Genomic DNA, 22569 nt, shown 5'->3' on the forward strand with positions numbered 1-22569 from the left:
GTTCACAGCAATGTAGCTTCTCTCTAGCATGCTGGCAGAGGGAAGGAGGGATCCTCCCTGTTATGGACTGAATGTGGTTCCTGAAATTTCATGTTGAAATCCTAACCCCTAAGGTGATGGTATTTGGAGGTGGGGTCTTTGGAGGTGATGAAGTCATGAGTCTGTTTTATGAGGGCACTGATCCCTTCGTGAATGGGATTAGTGGCCTCATAAAATAGACCCCAGAGAGCTCCCTTGTCCCTTCTTCCATGTGAGGACATGGCAAGAAAACAGCCACCTATGAACCAGGAAGAGGGCCCTCACCAGACACTGAATCCGCCAGCACCTTAATCTTGGACTTGCTGCCTCCAGAACTTTGAGAAAGCCACCTGGTCTGTGATCTTTTTGTCATAGCAAGCCGAATGGACTGAGACAAGGACCCATCAGAATTTGTTTCAGCTCTTGCTTAAGAACTCATCTTTTTTCTTTATTTGTGGGGGAGGGTAGAGTGATGGTGGTTCTAGCACCTATTTGAGGAAACCAAATGGCCCCTTCGATACTGTCCCCCCCTCAACCACTATGTGAAGTCACACAGCTTCAGCAGCCTTGTGTTAGCACCTTCAGGATCCACTGGAATAGGTTTTGATTATGAGGCTATAAAGTGTAGATAAACCACTTAAGAATTCTAGTCCTGTTGCTGCCTAACTTCCAAAGAATTTGTTTCCCCAGTTCTCTCCTGATGATAAATTAAGAGTCATTAAACATTCCAAGAATCATTTCTATGCCTTTCCTGCCACTCACTGAACAAATATTAAGTGGCTTCTGAGCTACACACTATGGTGGGGGATGCAAAAGTGGAAAGAAATATTCTTACTGGCATCTGGAAGGACACTTTGCTCCAAATTATTGGACACTGACTGGGTCACACAGGTGAAGGGCTCAGTCCCACAAGACTGCACCCACTTGGGACTTCCCTGGTGGTCCAGTGGTTAAGAACCCACCTTCCAATGCAAGGGATGCAGATTCGATCCCTGGGGGAACTAAGACCGTGTGCTGCAACTACTGAGCCTGCACGCTCCAGAGCTCGTGCACCACATCTAGAGAGCCCGCAGGCCTCAACTAATGACTTTGTGCGCTCTAGAGCCTGCGTGCCGCAACGAAGATCCCTCATGCTGCAACTAAGACCCGATGCAGCCAAATAAATAAATAAATATTTTTTAAAAAATAAATTAGTTTGTTTCTGTAAGTCACTGAGATGTGAGGTTATTTGTTGTGTGGGTAAAGTTGGTCAATACAGAAATCATCCAAAAGTGGCAATTTGAGGAAAGGTTGAATTTTACAAAAAAAAAAAAAGACTGCACCCACTTGTTCAGACACCTGTTCCAAGTCCAGGTTGTTACCTGTGCTTCTGACCAACTGGCTTTAAATCTGAGTTTCCCAACGACACCTCCTTGGGTTCAACTGATTTACTAGTGCAGCTCATAGAACTCGGAGGAACATTCACTTAAATGTTCATCAGTTTATTATATAGGATATTATAAAGGATATAGATGGACAACAGCCAGATGAAGAAGTGCACAGGGTGAGGTCCAGCAGGGCCTGACACACAGGAGTTTCTGTCCCCATGGAAGTGGGGTGTATCCACTCCTGACATGTGGATGCATTCTGGTTCACCAACCTGGAAGCTCTCTGAACCCCATCCTTTTGGGTTTTTATGGAGGCTTCATTACACAGTGTTAAAATAAAAACTCATGTATGCACCCAGTATAGGATCACTCAAAAGCCCACGACGAAAGATAAGGAAAGACACTATATAATTATAAAAGGATCAACAGAAGAACAGGATATTACACTCATTCACATATATGCACCCAATATAGGAGCACCCAGATACATAAAGCAAATACTAGCAGACATAAAGGGAGAAATGGATGGGTATACAATAATAGTAGGAGACTTTAACACCCCACTCACATCTGTGACAGATCTTTGAGACAGAAAAATCAATAAGGCAAGAGAGATCCTAAATGATACAAGAGAACAGACTTAATTAATATTTTCAGGACATTACGTCCAAAAAAAGCAGACTACACATTCTTTTCAAGTGCACATGGAACATTCTCTAGGATTGACTACATACTAGGGCACAAAACAAGCCTCAACAAATTTAAGAATATAGAAAATATTTCAAGTATCTTTTCTGACCACAACAGCATGAAACTAGAAATCAACCACAGAAAAAGAAACGAGAAAAAAACAATTACATGGAGACTAAACAACATGCTACTAAAAAACCAATGGGTCACCAATGAAATCAAAGAAGAAATTAAAAAATACCTTAAGGCAAATGACTATGAAAACACAACCATACAAAATCTATGGGATGCAGCAAAAGCAGTTCTTAGGGGGAAGTTCACAGCAATACAGGCCTTTAAGAAACAAGAAAAATCTCAAACAAACAACCTAACCCACAACCTAAAAAAATCAGAAAAAGAACAAACAAAACCTAAAGTCAGCAGAAGGAAGGATTTACTAAAGATCAGGAGGAAATAAACAAAACAGAGATTTAAAAAACAATAGAAAAAAATCAATAAAACCAAGAGCTGGTTCTTTGAAAAGGTAAAGAAAATTGACAAACCTCTGGCCAGGCTCACCAAGAAGACAAGACAGAAGACTCAAACAAAATAAGAAATGAAAGAGGAGAAATCACAACTCATAACTCAGAAATACAAAAAACCATAAGGGTATACTATGAACAATTATATGCCAACAAATTTGACAACCCAGAAGAAATGGACAATTTTCTAGAAACATACAGCCCAAAAAAACGGAATCAAGAAGAAACAGATAATTTGAACAGACCAATCACTAGAAGTGAAATAGAATCTGTAATAAAACAAACAAACAAAAATCCCAACTCCCTACAAACAGAAGTCCAGGGCCAGATGGCTTCACAGGCAAATTCTACAAAACATACAAAGAAGAACTTATACTGATCCTTTTCAAATTCTTCCAAAAGACTGAAGAGGAAGGAACACTCGCAAAGACATTCTATGAAGCCACCATTACCCTGATACTGAAACTAGACAAAGACACTACCAGAAAAGAAAATTACAGGCCAATATCTCTGATGAATATAGACACAAAAATTCTCAACAGAATATTAGCAAACTGAATCCAACAACACATAAAAAAGAGCATACACCACGACCGAGTTGGATTCATCCCACAGTCACAAGGATGGTCTGATATGTGCAAATCAATCAATGTGATACACCACATCAACAAAAGAAAAAAACCCCATAATCATCTCAATAGATGCAGAAAAAAACATGCAGTAAAATTGTACATCCGTTCATGATTAAAACTCTTACCAAAGTGGGTATAGAGGGAACATATCTCAACATAAGAAAAGCTATTTACGACAAACCCACACACAGCCAATCCAATACTCAATGGTGAAAAGCTGAAAGCCTTCCCATTAAAATCTGGAACAAGACAAGGAAGCCCACTCTTACTTCTCTTCAACATAGTATTGGAAGTCCTAGCCACAGCAACCAGACAAGAAAAAAATAAATAGAAGTTATTCAAATTGGTAGGGAAGAGGTAAAACTGTCATTATATGCAGATGACGTGATACCATATATAGAAAACCCTAAAGACTCCACACAAAAACTACTAGAACTAATCAATGAATTCAGCAAGGTAGCAGGACACAAGATTAACATACAGAAATTGGTTGCAGGGGCAGAGGGGTGGAGGAGGGAGCGGGAAAAAAAAAAAGAAATTGACTGCATTTCTTAACACTAACAATGAAATATCAGAAAGGGAATGTAAACAAACAATCCATTTTAAAATTACATCAAAAAACAATACTTAGGAATAAACCTGACCAAGGAGGTGAAAGACATATGCTGAGAACTACAAAACATTAATAAAGGAAATTGAAGATGATTCAAATAAATGGAAAGATATCCCATACTCTTGGATGGGAAGAATTAATATTGTTAAAGTGGCCATACTACCTGAAGCAATCTATAGATTTAACGTGATCCCTATCAAATTGCCCATTACATTTTTCACAGAACTAGAACAAATAATCCTAAAATTTATACGGAAGCACAAAAGACCCAGAATTGTCAAAGCAATCCTGAGGAAAAAGAACAAAGCAGGAGGCATAACCCTCCAGACTTCAGACAATATTACAAAGCTACAGTAATCAAAACAGTGTGGTATTGGCACAAAACAGACATATGGATCAATGGAACAGAACAGAGACCCCATAAATGAACAAACATACCTACAGTCAATTAATCTTTGGCAAAGGAGGCAAGAATATACAATGGGAAAAAGACAGTCTCTTCAGCAAGTGGTTTTGGGAAAGCTGGACAGCTGCATGTAAATGAATGAAGTTAGAACACACCTTCACACCATACACAAAAATAAACTCAAAATGGCTTAAAGACTTAAACATAAGACATGATACCATAAAACTCCTAGAAGAGATCATAGGCAAAACATTCTGACATAAATTGTACCAATGTTTTCTTAGGTTAGTCTCCCAAGGCAATAGAAATAAAAGCAAAAATAAACAAATGGGACCTAATCAAACTTATAAGCCTTTGTACAGCAAAGGAAACCATAAACAAAATGAAATACAACCTTTGGACTGAGAAAAATATTTGCAAATGATGCGACTGACAAGGGCTTAATTTCCAAAATATACAAACAGCTCATGCAACTCAATAACAAAAAAAAACGAACCCAATCGAAAAATGGACAGAAGATCTAAATAGACATTTCTCCAAAGATGACATAAATGGCCAATAGGCACATGAAAAGATGCTCAACACCGCTAATTATTAGAAAAATGCAAATCAAAACTACAATGAGGTACCAGCTCACACTGGTCAGAATGACCATCATTAAAAAGTCTACAAATAGCAGGGAAATCCCCGGCGTTCCAGTGGTTAGGACTCCGAGCTTTCACTGCTGAGGGCATAGGTTTGATCCCTGGTTGGGGAACTAACACCCTGCAAGCCGCAAAGTGCAGCCAAAAAAAAAAAAAAAAGGCTACAAATAACAAATGCTGGAGAGGGTGTGGAGAAAAGGGAACCCTCCTACACTGTTGGTGGGAATGTAAATTGGTGCAGCCAGTATGGAAGTTCCTCAAAAAAACTAAAAGTAGAGCTACCATATGATCCAGCGATCCCACTCCTGGGCATATATCCGGAGAAAACTCTAATTCAAAAAGATACATGCACCCCTATGTTCCCAGCAGCACTGTTTACAATAGCCAAGACATGGAAGCAACCTAAATGTCCACTGACAGATGAATGGATAAAGAAGATGTGGTACATATATGTAACAGAATACTACTCAGCCATATAAAAGAAGGAAATTTTGTCATTTGCAGCAACATGGATGGACCTAGAGATTATCATACTAAGTGAAGTAAGTCAGAAAGAGAAAGACAAATACCATATGATATCACTTATATGTGGAATCTAAAATATGACACAAATGAACATATCTACGAAACAGACTCACAGACATAGAGAACAGACTTGTGGTTGCCAAGGGGGAGAAGTGGGGGAAGGAAGGATTGGGAGTTTGGGATTAGTAGATGCAAAGTATTATATATAGAATGGATAAACAACAAGGCCCTAATTACTGTATAGCACAGGGAACTATATTCAATATCCTGTGATAAACCATAATGAAAAGAATATGAAAAGGAATATATACATGTATAACTGAATCACTTTGCTGTACAGCAGTAATTAACATTGTAAATGAACTATACTCCAATAAAATTTAAAAAAATAAAAAATAAAACACTGAGACCAGCCTTGAAAACTCCATGAACAGACAAAACCAGTTTAGTCACGCAAGCAAGGCTTAATTGAGCTTATTTTAGGAGACTAACCTGACCTGGGTCATTTCTCGCTTATGCTTCTGGAAAGCATAAGCTAAACTGTTTCCTAAGGCTGATATGAGGTTAGCCACTGACCAATTCCCAACCATTTAAGAAAATTCTAATATTATAACCAATCACTGTGAAGAATAAGCAGCCACTGCCTCATGCTGTGTAAGCTGCTTTATAACAGTGCCCCCCACCGGCCTCCTTCCACGTGTTGGTCTGAGTGCTCTGTGTTCACAAACTCTTTTTGGTGTGTGCACAATAAACTTTCACTAATTACTACTTTGATGATTCATTGGCTTTCTGTTATTTTTCTGTGATCCTTTGACAAGTCACAATTGATTAAATCACTGGCCGTTGGCGATTGAACTCCAATATTCTCCAGCCTCTCGCCCCTCTCCCCTCCCCTGGGGTCATGGTGGGGGTGGGAACTGAAAGTTCTAACCCTCTAACCCTGCAAGGCCGTTCCCCTGGCAACCAGCCCCCATCCTAAGGTTACCTAGGGACTTTCAAAAGTCTCATTAACATAACAGAAGCCACCTTTATTGCACTTATCACTTAGGAAATTCCAAGCGTTTTAGGACCACAGTGCCAGGAATGGAGACAAAAACCAAATATATATTTTGTTATAATGAAAGCAGCTCTTTTACCCCTTTCCTCTTTGCCCATTTCTGTTCCCCTGTAACCTTAAAAGAACCTAGTTATAGGAATGAGATCACCAGGCAGTTTAACCTAACTCCTGACTTATACTCTCCTGAATGCACACCATGCCTTGTCTAACCTGTTGATTCTTTTCCTAGATAGAAGTAGTTAGCTCTCTACCCCCAATAGCCCCCCTAAGCAATCCTGCACGCAGATCACATGGGCAAGAAAACATCTGAAGAAAGTCAGCCAGTCTGCATGCAAAGGAGAATGATGCAGAATCCAACCTCCTTCCTTGACGATTCACTGAGATTCTTACCCCCTTTTTCCCTTTAAAAACTGTCATGGTGGGGCTTCCCTGGTGGGGCAGTGGTTAAGAATCTGCCTGCCAATGCAGGGGACACAGGTTTGAGCCCTGGTCGGGGAAGATCCCACATGCCACGGAGCAACTAAGCCCATGTGCCACAACTGCTGAGCCTGTGCTATAGAGTCCGCAAGCCACAACTACTGAGCCCACATGCCGCAACTCCTGAGCCCCTGTGCCTAGAGCCCGTGCTCCGCAACAAGAGAAGCCACCGCAATGAGAAGCCCGCGCACCGCAACGCAGCCAAAAATAAATAAATTTTTTAATAAAACCAAAAAAACTGTCATGGCTGAGCAGAATCTTTGGGGTTGGTCTCTGGACACAAACCCACCTTCTCCCCAGAATGCCAGGTTTTCTGATTAAAGCACCTTTTCCACTGACACTTGCCTCTCCACTATTGGCTTTTGAGTGGCAAGCAGCCAAATCTGACTTCGGTAACAATAAGTCAACATATCACATATACCAAACCAAAAAGTTTCACTTAAAAGGTTTATTTTAGCAGCTCAGTTTTATCACATTCTACTTATTTGTTTAATATATTTATATTTGTTCTGCATAGATGGCATATTAACTTTTATAGTTGACTTTTTCATTTGATATTTGCTGCTACCTGGCCTGAAGAAAGAGTCAGGAGGATAGATAAAACCCGCGTGGTGGCAATGTGGGGCAGCAGTTTGCTTCTCAGCAGAACTTTACTGTCATGTGGGCTTCAGCGTCAGCTTCTCTTCCTCTTCTTTCTCAAATCCTGAACAGACGAGAGATCTTCCCTTGGGATATCGAGCACAACACTTACGCAGTTCTTGGATGACAGCCTGACACTTAGATTCCATGTAGTTGTTGGCTGAAAGACAGATAGACAGACCCTAGTCATGATCTCATAGGACTAGGGCACAGGGAGGTTTAGATCTGAGCTTCCCAGTCCTTTTCACTTTATTGTATCTACAGACCTGGAGGAAAGAGGATGTACCCAAGTCCACTGAATTCTTTCTGATTTAGAGACCCATCAACAGGTTAATAAGGAAGTATGAGGTACAAAGTGGTCGAAAGGTATTTTTACATATAATTTCCTTTTCTTTAACGCTGATTCCTTACATGCCTTTTTGCAGGGCAGTGGTTTTTAACCTTTTGTGTGTGTGTGTGTGTGTGTGTGTGTGTGTGTGTGTGTGTGTTTGGTCACTAACCCCTTTTGTTAATTTGGTGAATTAGAGAAATGCAGGAACCATGCACATTATTTTGCACTCAGTTTAAAGTGGTTGCTGGACCTTCCCTACCAAGTTTGTGCATTAGGGGTTGGCAAACTGCAGCCTCAGGGTTGAATTCCACTCTTTTTTACGGCTGAGCTAAGAATGGGTTTTGCAAAAGGTTGGAAACACACACACACACACACGCACACACCAAAGACCTCCTGACTTCCAAATCCTAAAATATTTCCTGTTTGGTCCTTTACATAAAACATTTGCAGATCCCTGCTATACATAGACCCTAAGTCAACGAGGACTTGACCTAAAGGTCCTAGGTCAACTGCAGGTGATGAGTCCCCCAGTACTAAAATGGGGTGTATGGGAGTTAGCCTGGGATAGGAAAGACAATTCTGATTAGAAAGAGAGTATGGTTGGGTGGCTAAGTCCAGGTTTGGACCCAGACCAAATGGGTTCAAACCATCACTGTGCCCCTTAATAGTTCTGTGACCCTAGACAAGTTACATAGCTTCTGTGTTGATTTCCCTATCTATAAAAATGGGTCACAGTAGTATCTACCTCATGGGTGAAAGGATTAAAGCTTAATATTATTTAAAGCCCTTACAACTGAGCTTGTCATCCAGGGAGTACTTAATGCTCACTCTTAGCCCTTCTAGCTCTCAATCCACCCACATTGTAGTGAGGGGGGTGTATCCAGTTCTAACTTGATTTGTGTTCTCCTTTAGCTGTATGTTGCTAATTCAAATCAGGTAAGAATCAGATAGAATCAGGTAAGAATTTATTTGGGAGAAGAAATTGGGAAGAACATTCTTTTCTTTTTGGCGGGGGTGCCACGCTTCGAGGCTTGCGGGATCTTAGTTCCCTGACCAGGGCTTGAACCCGGGCCCACGGCAGTGAAAGTGCTGAGTCCTAACCCCTGGACCTCCAGGGAATTCCCCTTCCTTTTTCTTAAATTTGGAGGAAGGGAAGAAAAGGATGAATAAAATGGCATTATTATTGTACATTAACATTTCAGATTAAAAGATTTTAAAAAGATTGCTTACACCATAAAATGAAAAGTCCAAGAATGAAAGTTAAAAGTCAAAGGAAATATACAAACAAGGGTTTTCTTTGGTGGTGAGTCTTTGGGTGAACTCTGAACATTTTTCCATCCTCCCTTTCTATATTTTCATGGGCATCCATCTCTATCTATTACTTTAGTAATGGGAAAAAATTATCCAAAAAGTCAGCTTTCAAATTCAGATAGCCCTGTAGCCTTTTCTGTTTGTTCTGCTAGTAATCATTTGCTGATTTAAAAAAGTAAAATCCGGGCTTCCCTGGTGGCGCAGTGGTTGAGAGTCCGCCTGCCGATGCAGGGGACACGGGTTCAGGCCCCGGTCTGGGAAGGTCCCACATGCCGCGGAGCAGCTAGGCCTGTGAGCCATGGCCGCTGAGCCTGCGCGTCCGGAGCCTGTGCTCCGCAACGGGAGAGGCCACACCAGTGAGAGGCCCGCGTACCGCAAAAAAAGAAAAAAAAGTAAAATCCCCTAGCATATGGTCAAATTTATCGGCTTATTTAAAACAAAATGGACAAATCACTTACATCAAATACGCTTTAGCTGATTTACTTTTGCCTTCAAGAGTTAGTTGCCTGACTTCCAAATGTATTTTCACCCCCATCCCTTCCAACCTGACTGCTTTTAAAAAGTGAGCTGTCAGCCACAGTGCAGTCTAACCAACCCACTTAAAACTAGTCTTTTTTAAAAAGGACTTTGCTCAGCTTAGTAATTCTCAACTCTGGCTGCACATTAAAATCACCTGGTTAGCGTTTTAGACTGATTCCTGCGCAGACCCCACCCCCAGAGTCTGATTTAACTGTGCTAGGCAAGTGTTTGAAGCCCTCCAGGTGATTCTAAATGCACAACCGGGATTGTAAACCCCAAGCTTAGGTCACACCACTTTTTATTTTCTGCCATCCTTGATGGCACAGTGAGGAAAATCTTTAGGATAAGTTAATTACAGAAATATTACATTCTGAGAGGAGTTAATATAGTCTGCTGATAAAAAGAACAATTGTTCTCTGGTTAGTTCACAGATAAAGTTGAAAAATATAGAAAAGCATTTAACATACTACCTTGTAAACATTTCTGTATTTCACAGGCTTGTTTCTGGCACGGATCCTTCTGCGGCATATCCAGAAAACTAAAATAAGAAAAATGATTTTTATTTTGTCTTTTATACATAAAGACTTTAAAGCCCCTCGATGGAATTTTCTTCTGAGACAAGCAGTATGCTCTTACAATTGCTGGAAAACAATTACACTAAAAAATATTCTTCCTGCTCATAGGATGAATTAACTGTATTTTTATAATATTCCATTTGGCTTGGAAGATATAAATAGCTTTACATAGGGAAAAAAACCCCTTGACTTCAACTCATCTTGACTATTGTAAACCAACGTTGGGCTAGAGGAGCCGGCGCTGCAGCCTGACAAGTCGGCCCACTGCCCGGCTCTGTCACTCAGAGAACCACTCTTGATAAATGATTTAACTCCTTGAGCCTTTTTCCTTATTACTTGTGTGTAAAATAGAGATCATACCTACCTGAAAGCATTGATGGAAGGATTAAACGTGATACAGTATATAAAGTGCATAGAACAGTGCCTGGAAGGCAGTAAGGACTCAACACGTGATAGCTATTATTCCCAAGATTTTTAAAAAAGTAAAACCCTTCTTTTAATGTATACAAACTGCCATGAGTATTTTAGCTCAGGAAATAATCTTCATCAGGTAGTGAATCAGCAATATTTGGTGCTATTATTACTTCCTGAGAAAGGTGCTAGGTAAGCAGCTAAAACGTTTTTTGGAGTTCTTACAGAAACCAACTTATTTAAAATATTTGTAACCAGAGAATAAATTTAAGTGCCCACGATTCTGATCAGCAACTTCTAAAAATTTGAAGACACAATTTCAGAAAGGAAAAAGGCCCAGGAGCCTTTGTAGCTAATTTCATTAATGCAAATGATCTCCCCTTTTTTTTTTTCCTCAGAGCCCCCTAAGTTCTTAGTAGATCCAAGTTAGGTCAGTACTGGGATGGGAAACACTGGAGCAAAACCTAGGATATTTACAGGATGGGAGAAGGAAAGGCAGGTGAATTGCTGCAGGGCAAATAAGCGACAAATAGATGTTGATGCTGCTAGGAGCTGCTCTCTTCTCTCTAAATCAGTACCAAGTCCTTGGTGATCAGGGCATCTGTTCTGTAGCAGGTGCTGACTTTTGTGGGATTCATCAGATCCCAGTTCCAGCTGATGATGTCCATTAACGGTTCTATGGCAATTTCCAAAGGAGTCAATTTCAAGTTACGTATCCTAACTAAGTGCTTTTGTTGACTTGCTTTCTGCCTGCATAACCCTTTCTCTGCAGTTCCACTTTCGGTGTTCTTCATGACCCTTCCTAAACTTCTGTGTTCTTGAGCAGTTTTTCAACCCACTCCCTCCCCACAGGCCCACAGGTGGGTGCACTGCAGTGGTGGATGACGTGATTGCCATATACTGAACAGAACAGAGGGGCATATCTTCCTAGAATCCCAGCACCTGGAAAAAAAAGATCATTAAAATCACCACAATCGAATAGGGTGAAAAAGAAGAAGGGGGGTGGGGACAGGGGAGAAAAAGAAATACATACCAGATTAATCATCAGGCAAAAGCTTAAGCAACAGCTCCTGTACTCCCCTGACCTGTCAGAAAAAGAAAAGTTTATAGAGTACTCTGTTATAAGAGTCCCAGTACAATGAAAAATTATTAAGCAACATGTGTACCATTAAATGATGCTGGATCTGCCACAAGCGAGAGTTGTTATCCATGTAGCGCTCCTCGGGGTAGAGTTGCCACATGAGAGGTAGCTGGGAGGTGAGAAGGTGACTTGGCCTGGCTGCGTCACCTAAAGGAACCTGAACTTGCTGAACTCGTGCCCTTAGGAAACTCGTCTCCTAATGGAAAGAAACGATCAAAAATAAAACCAAAGACTTCAGGATATTGAGACTGGTTAGAAACCAAGTTGCTTGAAAGCAAAAATCAAGAAAGAAAGAAACAAAATGTAAACAGTTACCTCTTCCAGGACGGCCACCCACGTGCGCTGGTGTTCGTCGCGGTAGATACCCTCTTGGTGAACCCAGAGGTGATCGGGTGGAGCCCCCACATCCTCTCCTGCCATCCTGGGCTTTGGATTCCAATTCTAGCCCTGCTTTTCTCCACCTAAGCCTGCAGCACCCGCGCACAGGACACAGGTGTGACTTTTTGGGTTGGAATGAACTCACCAATGAGCAAGGTGACCTGGTACTAGCAACCACCAACTAGAAGCAAACCTCACCTATGTCTATCTGCACAGCCTAAACAGAACTGAGGATGTCTGAAGCTCCCTGGCAGACACTGAAGTGACACTCAGGCAGAACCCTGGGTGATGCTGCTGACTGCGAAGCACTCAAGAATTCTGCTAGGTGAGGGGTTCCGTGGAAATGTGGGCCTAGCGCTACAGGAAGCCGGGCAGTGGTCTCACAGTCTTTGCATTCAGCAAGCAGCATCTGACAAAATGCAGTGAGCAACGGAATATGCACAGGAGTGCGCATAAGGGCACACTTATTTGGGCAGGAAAGCAGTATAACAGACACATGCATGCCATATTCTCCAGGTAAAAGCCCCTTCCAAGCAGTTTCCATTTTAAAAGGTAAGACTGTGAAGGTCAAATCATGTAATGTGCATGGCTTTCTAAATTGAAATTAGAAGTTTGTTTTAAGGGCAAACGACCTATTTATCAGTTTGCTTAGAAAGGCTACTTATAATGGCTAGGCATTTCCAGAAGGGAGTTTTCATTTTAGGGAAAATACTTATGGTCGCATCGTTGCAACAGACCCTGGGGATCATGATGATTCAGAGCTGAGAGACAGCAAGTGATAGTCACCCATCTAGGTCCTTGTTTCACTTTAATAATGCTTCAGGATGTCACAGGAGCCCATTTTTCCATAGACGCGTGGGTTTAAATTCTGTTTTCCCAAGTCAGAAGGTCAGAAAAGCCCATCTGCCCTTTGGGAGGTGTAAAGGAAGCACACCTCTGGGCAAACTCTTTCCATAACGCAGACTCAGCTCCGACCCCATAAGGATCCTCTGCCCAGGTCTGGGTCTCATTCAGGGCCTCACAACAACTTGAGCTGCATTTTACAGGAATGAACCTTTTGGAGCCAGCTTACAGCGTCGCAGCGTGCTTTCACTGGGTGTCTATGTTGGACAGAGTGCAGACACGGCATTGGGGGATCTGCTCCAAAAAACAGAGGCCTCCTATTCCCGTTAGGCGGCCTTTAGGTAAGAGAGGGACTGCAGCACAACTTGGGAGGTTGTTAAACCCTCAAATGAGATTGTCAAGAGGAAACGAGATGCCAGAACACAGAATGGTGCCAGAAAGAAGAACTAATTGAGCTGAACCAAGCCTTCTTTTCAAGAACAACAATCTGAGTCTGATTTGTTGTTGTTGCTTTTCCTTAACACTGCTGGTTTACCTTCCCTAAAAGGTAAGTGGAAACTATCTTCTATAGACTTAGGAAATGGTCTGATTGTGGTGAATAGTTGATGAGCAGCACACTTGCCTCGCCCATTGCACCCTGCGTGGACCTGACGCTGAGCCCATCGTAGCTTTTGTCTTACAGGGCTCCCTCATTTCAAACTCACCTAAAGCGGAACACCTTCTCCTAAACCAAATCCTGATTCTCGCAGTGGCAACACAGCCTCTCCTGATCCTGCGGACTCGAAACTTGTGAGTTATCGTGGACTTCTTCCTCTTCTTCAGTTGGTGCATCCCACCTGTCACCATTTCCAGCAAGCACCACTACCACTGTACTTGAGACCAACTTTCCCCCAATACCAGGTTCATCATGTCTAGCGCCGTATCCTTGCTCTCACTTCCCACTCACCTAATGTTCCTCCCCGGGCCTCTCTGCCTATCTCAGTACTATTACCACAGAGGGCAGGTGCCTGCCTTCTTGATGGAAACTTCCTGCCTCTTACGAATACTGTAGCATTTATGTCTAAACTAAAACTCAGATTTGGCCGCTAATTATAAACTGCTTCGCATTTTACTCTGCTTATTTCACAAGTCCTGTCCGCGCCCCCCCACCCCAGTACAGTGTTACAAGCACCTCAACGGAAGGAATAATACAGCACTGGACACCCTAAGCCTCAAATACTAGTCAAACAGCGTTCCTGTGAGTGGATGGATACGTATGCTGAGTAGAGAGGGGAGGCAAAGGCCACATGAGCATGGGTAGGGAGTGACCCTCTGGGTCTGTTATATAGCTATACATTATTTTGTTCAAAGCCATTTTTTTCCATTTAGCAGATACAATTGTTCTGCCTCTCTTTCTCCCCAAGATTTTGGAAAGGAGAGATAAAACAAAACCCAGTAAATACTAATGTCAAAATAAAATATATTAAAGTCTGAATTTTGAGTACAAAAGAAACACGTGCCCCCCCCCTCAAAGTAGAAACCAAATGTTAAAGGTTTTAGGACCATCTCAACTTCACAGATAGGTCCTAGCAACAACTAACACGTTGACACATTGACATTTAAATCTGTTTTGAATGAAAAGCAAAATTTTACTGGTTACATCGACATTAAAAGGAAATAATTCCACTGGCATAGAGGGCAAACAAATTGGATGCTCTGAGTTAGTAAGAATCACTACAAAGAGGCCTATGAGTCACTACAAAATATTCTCAGAAGAAAGGCAGCGTGGTGTGCTGCTGTGACCTGAAGGACAACATGCTGGGCATCAGCAGGATGAACCTGGGACAAACGCCAGCACACAACCCTGGACTTGCATGCGCTACCAGAGACAGCGTGAAGGCCCAGCGAAAGGCAACTGCAGTGATCAAGGGACTGAGAAGCTGCCCTGTGAGCACGAATCAAGAGCCTCAGCAGAGAAAAGCCAAGGCTCAGTGAGAGGGATTAAGATCAAAGCCACAAAATCGCAGGTTGTATGAATGGAATACAGTTTCCCTAAAAGTGATCCTTGGAACGCTTGCCCCTAACTTTTTCCTTGGTCAAATAAGTTTGGGAATCTTGTAGAATCATAAAGAACATAAGTACAGTAAAACCTCTGGCAAGTTATGCAGTAAAGAAACTTTATTTTAACATTCCCCAAATTTATTTGACTAGAGAACATTCTCCTCCATATGACAGTTGTGCACAAAATTCGGGACCCCTTGAACCAAGATGAATCTCTGAAAACCTCGAGATAAACTTAGGTACAATGTGCAATACAAAACACAGAACATAAACCTGTTCCACTCAACTCAAGTAATACTACCAGCTGCAAATTCAAATGGATTCAAAAAAGTGTTTATAGGGAATTCCCTGGTGGTCCAGTGGTTAAGACTCCGTGGTCCCAATGCAGGGGGCACAGGTTCGATCCCTGGTTGGGGAACTAAGATCCTGCAGGCCGCACAGCACGGCCAAAAAAAGAAGTGTTTATATACCTTTATTACCCATGAATGCACTAAAAAAGATTGTCCCCGTGGGGGTTACCTTGATGCCACGGCCAGGGACCACACTGGCCTAGACAGAATATTTCTTAATAAGGCAGTTTGTGAACTATGTCTTAAGTAGGATAGACCACACAGAAGGGCTTGCTTAGGTAGGTAATGCAAGTAAAACCATTATTTTTCATTTACAGAATGAATCATTTTGTCTTTTAAAAGAAGTATAATTTGGTTTAATTTCCAGGTGTTTGAACAGTTTTTAAACATGAATCAGTTGAATACACTTACTTTATTTGAAGTCAATTAATAAACTCATCTACTTACAATGGGTGAAGTTACCAAGCCCTGGAGTCAGCCCGGCCTGTGTATGAATGCTGATTTTGCCACTTACTAGCTCTGTGACCTCGGATAAGTTACACTCTCTACACTCCAGTTTTCTAAGATGTCAAATGAGAATTAAAGAACAAATTAATTGTAACTGTCAGCACTTACCTAGCACTTCCTACATGTTTATATATTGACTCTTTTAATCTTCACAGTCACCCATTAGATGGATACTATTATTACCCCCACTTAAAGATGAGGGAAGTAAGGCACAGAGAAGTTAGCTAACTTGCATGAGGTAACACAGCTAGGAAGTTGCAGAGGCTGATTCCAATTGGGGCAGTTTACACATACAAGGTATACAAATGCTTAGTAGAGTGTCTAGCACATGATAAGCTTGCCATAAATGTTAATAGTTTTTTTCTACTCCAATTAAACTTTAGAGCTGTAAAATGCAGCCATGAGCATTATAAAAGGTAGAGAATATCATTGTGGGATATGAGATTGACTAACACCAACCATAGACAAAAGGTGTTTTTCTTCTCGAAGCTGCCTAAAAGTGCTTATAAACGCAAGACGTCCCATCACAAAACATAAAAATAACAACAGCCATACTTGCACCATCAGCGCAGGGCATACTAGCCGCGAATAGCCATTGAAAACAATATATGCTGTAAAATTGAAGCTTAAGAGAAAAATTAGATGGGTCCAGTGTAATTGCACACATGAAATTTCGCCCCAGCTTCATCATTATCAAAATTAATCATGGAAGGATGTGCAATATGATTCTTAAACATTAGGTAAAAATGGAGGTTGCTGGCATGGATGTTCCAGATAGTTCCACTGGACGTGGGCCCTATTTGTGGGGAGATCGGGGTTGGAACTGACTTGGGAGAAAAGAGCAAAGCATCAACACCTCCTCCAGCAGCACCCTGGGCATGTTCCCTTTCCAGTACTGCCCTGTCCGCCTGTCTCCCAACTACACATGGAACAGAGAAGCAGATCAAACCCACAGAGGCACTGACTGGCTGTGGCGGCAGCACGGCATAGATTTTTCTTTGGTTTTGAATCGTTCCCAGAATCCGCGTGTAATTCCTAGCCTCGGGAGTGGGAGATGTGTACTGTCCCCTATTGCACGTTTATCACACCTCAAAAGAAAATTACTTTTACATATAATTTCACCAGGTCTGATATCACCGAGACAAGGCGAGCTGAGGAAACTTGTGCATATCTGCTGCGATCTGCGATACATCCGACCTCGAACAGAAACTTCAGTTCCCCTTTCCCCTTCCCTGTATCGAACAAATAAATACCTAAAGCCTTTGGAGAAAGTAGCAGCCGCCAAGCTTAGGAGTGATACTTTTTCAGACACAGTATAACACTGTTTCTGCCAAGAGGTTACTCACATGAATATAGTGTTTCTTGGGCTAATTATCCGCCTCGAGAGCAGCGAGGCTACAACTTCAGGTCACCCACCCCGGGCCACTCAAGCCGGGATCGGGACGTGAGCCCGGGGCGAGCCGAGGGGCATTCCGGGCCGAGGTCACCGAACCGAAGTTACGGGGCGCGGGCCGGCCACCGGAAGTGGTCCAGGGAAAGAGAGTGGTCCCAAATTCAGGGCCCCTAACTTGGAAACAAAACAAAATAAAAGAAAACCTTAACTCAGGACCGAATTTCAAAAGAGCGTCCCTTGGGCTCGAAAGGCCGGCGCGCGCGGCGATGCCGCCTGAGGGAGGTCCCCGGAGCGTGTAGGCCGCGCACGGCTCTTCTCGGCGGGCGGGCAAAATGGGCGCCGGCGCTCAGGAGGCGCCGGCCCAGCCGTCCGGGCGCTCCTCACAGACCACGTCCGCCCGCGGCCCGAGAGCGCCGCCTCCCTGCCGCCCCCCGCGCCCGGCCCGACGTCCAGACCGCGGCCGGCCACCGCCCTCTGCCCCGACGGCCACGCCTGCCCCAACCGGCGCGGGCGTTTCCCAGGTGCCGCCGGGCCGGCCCCGCCCCCGCGTCCCAAGCTCCGCCCCCGCGCGCCCGCCCGCCCCGCCCCGCGCCCCAGGCCCCGCCCCCACGGAACCCAAGCGCCGGAGCAGCCGGTTGGCCAGGCCCGAGTGGGCCCGAGGCGGACGTGAGCAGGGCCAGATCAAGATGGCGGTGCAGGTGGTGCAGGCGGTGCAGGCGGTTCATCTGGAGTCGGATGCTTTCCTAGTTTGTCTCAACCACGCTCTGAGCACAGAGAAGGAGGAGGTGATGGGGCTGTGCATAGGGGAGGTAAGTCATCCAGTAAGCCCGGCCGGAACCCTGCTGAGCAGTCCCACCGTGTCCCCTGGTTGGGTGTTGCCAGCACCCAGGGCTGCGGAGGCCACAGGCACTCCTGACTCAGATCCTTGGACGTATCCTTTGGATGGTCCTGTCGCCTGGGCCCCGTTTCCTCGCGTCGCTTAAGGCTTCTTTACCCTTCCGCAAGCCACCAGCGATCCTCCTAAGCCTCGGGGAGTGGGGGGGAGGGATGGAAGGCTCACTTTTTCTTGTAGTCTGTGGCTTTTCTTTAGATCTGGAGTTATAACCCCATTGACCAAAACTGCAAGTCAGATCAGAAAGCCGATCTTTTATAATGAGGACATCAGTGTATCAGGAAGCAGCTGACCACGATTAGGGCCCCTAGCCTCGCCTTCGCTCTTCCCTCTAGGAATCATTTTGAGGGTTCGGTTCCAAATAACCCAAGACAGGTGAGGGTTTCCAAGAATCCCAAGTTTCCACTGCGTTAAATATTGCAGAGGGGTGAAAGAGGATGAGGAAATAGAGCTTACTTGTTGGCAATCCGAAGTAAGAATTCTCCAGTCTTTCATGCCGGTGTACAGGAACACATAACCTAATTTTCATATTATCTGCATCCATGTACATCTAATACACTTAATGTGATCAATAATGTTTTCTGCTCTTTCCCACTCTAGTTGAATGATGACCCAAGGTAAGACTATATTTCTTTACTCCTATCTTTTGATCTCTTTGTCATTGTTAACTCAGAATTATCACAACTTTCGCAATGTTTTGTACAGATTGTATTTTAAGTTACCATTATGACTGTGGAGCTCCCTCAAGAACACAGTTTCAATTCCACCCCAACCCTGAAAGTTGCTTTCCACCTTACTTTCTAGTAGGAGGATTTTCAGTTGAGATATGTATGATCCTATGTGAAAAATATGTTTGGGGGAGCCAAGATCATAAGTGAACCTGGGAAAGCTCTCTGTGGCAGATGATGTGCATATGAGGAGACATTTCCCGCTATTAATCCATTTCTCTATCTAAATTGTCAATGGCTTTCTGCCTCCCCCTGGTGGACCCTACAGTGATCTCAGAGATCCACAGCGGCTTGAATGCTTGAGGCGGTGAAAGCTTTGGTCTACCTTTATTTAAACGTCAGAGCACAGCAGTTTCTCCTTGTCAAACTCACCTCCTTAATACCCAGGATTATAGGACTTTAGCTTTGCCCATGAAAACTATGCACTCGCCACTTAAGCATATGTCTCAGAGTCCTTCTAACAGACATATGAGCACAGCTCTAGCCTCAGTTTACTTTCCCTCCTCTTCCTTTGTCTCTGCTGTTTCATTGCAAAAACTGCTATTCCTGTTACTTTGCTTTAATACCTTTTTATATTCCAAACCTCAGTTCCCTTTTTTTCTAATTTATCCCCAAAAGGAGTGACCCCAAATTTACATATACTGGAACTGATATGCGCACAGTTGCTGAAAAGGTACGTGTGCTATAGCTATAATTTTGCATGATGAAAACTTGCACTTGGGGAGGGATTTCTGTATTCTGTTTGATGATCTCAGCCAGGGTTAACCCAGTTCATGCAGACCCACGTTTGGCTGGGTGGGGTGTTCTGTCTAGGAAAAGCAGATGAAGAATCTACTCAGTAGGAATGGGACCTAATTTTCTATTCTTTCTAGCAAATTATTACTACTTGATCAGGATTGAGTAACCACTGTCAGCTCTCCTCCTTGCTGTCCTCTGCGGGATTTCTGGCCCTTCTCCCATCTTCCTTGAGACCTTGCTGGTTCACATCCTTGAGATCTGGTTCACATCATTGTTATCTTTTTATCCCAAGTCCCAATATCTACTCAGGCAACCCCTCTCTGCTTACAGGCAACCTGTCTGCACTCCCGCCCTGCCTTTTCTTTCCTTTTTATTTCTTTAATATGTATTTATTTATTTGGCTGCACGGGTCTTAGTTGTGGCACGCATGATCTTCGTTGCTGCATGTGGGATCTTTAGTTGCGGCATGTGGGACCTAGTTCCCTGACCAGGGATCGAACCCGGGCCCCCTGCATCGGGAGTGCGGAGTCTTAACCACTGGACCACCAGGGAAGTCCCCCTGCCCTGCCTTTTCTGGCATGCTCGAGCTTTTATGGTCGAGTATAATGCTTCTCAACCTAATTGTGGTGTAGGACCAGTTAATTTTTTCCCAACCTGTTGCAGACCAATGGTTTTGTAAAATACAGTAAAAATAAATTATGTCCTCTTCTCCCACCAAGCAGACAATGGAGGTGATAAAAGCTATCAGGCAACAACTAATTAACATCTAATTATTACCCCCATGTACAGTCTTCCCAAATCAAGGAAAGAAGTCCACTCCCCATCCAGAGCTGCAGCTTCTTCAAAGACCTTGCTTATCAAATATCTTGTCTCTCTTCTGAGTCTTCAACCTATCCCTGTCATCTGGCTTTTTCCCTTAGGATACAACTGTGCTTCAATTACTCTCATTTTCAGAAAGGAAAGACAAATAACTTCTCAATCCTGTATCTTCCTGTAGTTAACTGCTCTTGTATCCTTCCTTTAATAGTCAGACCTCTTAAAAGAATAGGCTGCAATCGTTCCTTATTTACCTTCTCCAGTGAAAGCGACCACCCTGTAGTTTGCAGTTCTACCTCTCCAGCCACCTCCTCATCGCTCCATCAGTGGATTATTCCTTGGTGCTTATCTTACTTAATCTTTGTCCTCAGAACTCTGAACTCTCACGGGGTGTTTTATTTGTTTTGTTTTTGCTGTGTCTAGCATTCCTCCCCTCTCTCTCTCATCCTTTATGGAATCTTCCTCCTCTGCCTATGCATCAAATATTGGGATTCTCCAAGTTTCTGCCTTCACCTCCTCCTCTTCCCAGAATGTCTTCCTGGCCAGCCTTACCTCCCCTATGGCTTTACCTGAAGCAGACATTGAGGTTAGACAGGTCTGTCTTCAAATGCTTTCTCTGATACTTGTGTGACTTAGGACATGTTGCTTAACATCTGTGAGCTTTGCTTTCTTTATCTGCAAAACAGGGAAAATGACAGCCACCAGTTTCATAGAATTGTTGGGAGAGTTGGATCTGGGTAATGTGTGTAAAACACTCATCTGTAGAATGGGCATAACAATAGTACCAACCTCACTGGGTCATGGGGAGAGTTAATTAAATTAATACACGAAAAGCACTTTCCAAGTGCCTGACGCATGACATTGGCCATTCTGACTTGTTGTTAATGGCCAGTAGGTGATGGTTAGTATGAATTATCCCAAAGCTCCAGAACTTCCTACTCCACTGCCTTCTGGACATCCACGTTTATCCAGACACAGGTATCTTAAACTAACGTGTTCAAGACTGAACCTTTCCTCTTCCTCAAACCCTCTCCTCCAGCATTCCTCCTGCTGTAGTAGTTCCCGTACCTGGCTGCACCTTGGAATCACCCAGTAATCTTTACAAAATCCTGATACTGACTCAGTTGGTCTTTGGTGAGACCTGTGTGGCAGGAGTTTACAAAGCTCCCCAGGTGATTCTAAAGTGCAGCCAAGTTTGGGAACCACTGCCTGCCATTCAGAACCATTAATGTAGATTGCTTTCCCATTTGTTTCCAATGCACCATCCCAACAATTGCTACCTTAGTTGAGGTCCTTATCTCTTCCTTTATGGAATACTGCATCAGCCTCTCCACTGGTCTCCTTGCCGTGAGTCTGTCTCACCTCCAGTCTTTTCTTCTGACTACTTAGGATGTGACCTTTTGAGAACATAAGTCTGCTTGGCTAACTCCTTATTCCTTGCAGTTCAGCCCAGGTGCCGCCTGCCTCCTTGAAGGAACCTGTCCTGACCTGTAGGCTAGCTCCTTGAGCGTATCTATTGCAGTGCATATATGTTGTCTTAGAGCTGTTTACCTGTCTGTCTTCCTGGATGTGACTACTGTATCCTGTTTATCTTTGTATGCTCAGGCCCTCGTGTAGTGCCTCACATATAGTACATACTTGATAAATACATGTTGTATGATTAACATACATTCCCTACAGGAGGAAATTAGTGTTACCTGCCTGTGATCCATGGAGGGCCATGCCAGGGGGCACAGGCTTTCTGTAAAGGGCAAGATGGTAAATGTTTAGCTTCGCGGGCCATACAGTTTCTACTGCAGTTCCTCAGCTCTGCCAGTGTAGTGCAACAGCAGCTACTGGAACATAAACGAATGAACATGGCCAGATTTGACCCGAGGGAGGCCAAGCAGGCCATAGTTTGCTGACCTTTGATCTGTACCAAGGCAGAAGAGCCAAAGGAACTGGGCTTTAGTACCTTAATTCCAAGACTGGAAAAGCATAGGGACCAATCTAGCTCAGCTGTAATAT

General features: G+C 43.4%; 3 protein-coding genes across 6 annotated transcripts in view; 1 reads left to right on the forward strand and 2 right to left on the reverse strand.

The window, feature by feature from the left end:
• Positions 1–7411: 7411 nt before the first annotated feature.
• On the reverse strand, positions 7412–20889 carry CMC4 (C-X9-C motif containing 4). Of its 3 annotated transcripts, none has more exons than XM_082681305.1 (3): positions 20817–20889; positions 10221–10288; positions 7412–7749 (listed from the first exon to the last, which is right to left on the reverse strand). In XM_082681305.1, exons 2-3 carry the CDS (start codon positions 10276–10278, stop codon positions 7607–7609), a joined length of 201 nt encoding a protein of 66 aa, XP_082537431.1. In that variant the 5' UTR covers positions 10279–10288; positions 20817–20889; the 3' UTR covers positions 7412–7606. The 3 variants fall into 3 exon arrangements, with proteins under 3 accessions (XP_082537431.1, XP_082537430.1, XP_082537432.1); XM_082681304.1 differs by lacking the exon at positions 20817–20889 and adding an exon at positions 17342–17816; XM_082681306.1 differs by lacking the exon at positions 20817–20889 and adding an exon at positions 11214–11327.
• On the reverse strand, positions 11774–12341 carry MTCP1 (mature T cell proliferation 1; the record flags this gene model as incomplete). Its single annotated transcript, XM_082681506.1, has 3 exons — positions 12193–12341; positions 11903–12073; positions 11774–11821 (listed from the first exon to the last, which is right to left on the reverse strand). The coding sequence occupies exons 1-3, from the start codon at positions 12295–12297 to the stop codon at positions 11774–11776; spliced, it is 324 nt and encodes a 107-aa protein (XP_082537632.1). The 5' UTR covers positions 12298–12341.
• Positions 18041–22569, forward strand: part of BRCC3 (BRCA1/BRCA2-containing complex subunit 3) — a 76233-nt gene continuing 71704 nt past the window's right edge. For both annotated transcript variants that reach the window (XM_082681302.1, XM_082681303.1), the window contains exons 1-3: positions 18041–18197; positions 18881–18897; positions 19627–19681. In XM_082681302.1, the coding sequence (XP_082537428.1) occupies positions 18075–18197; positions 18881–18897; positions 19627–19681 (195 nt within the window). In that variant the 5' untranslated portion in view covers positions 18041–18074. The remainder of the gene's footprint in view (positions 18198–18880; positions 18898–19626; positions 19682–22569) is intronic.

The sequence above is a fragment of the Grampus griseus genome, assembly GCF_964374135.1.
Source record: "Grampus griseus genome assembly, chromosome: X".
In the NCBI taxonomy this organism is placed as follows: Eukaryota; Metazoa; Chordata; class Mammalia; order Artiodactyla; family Delphinidae; genus Grampus; species Grampus griseus.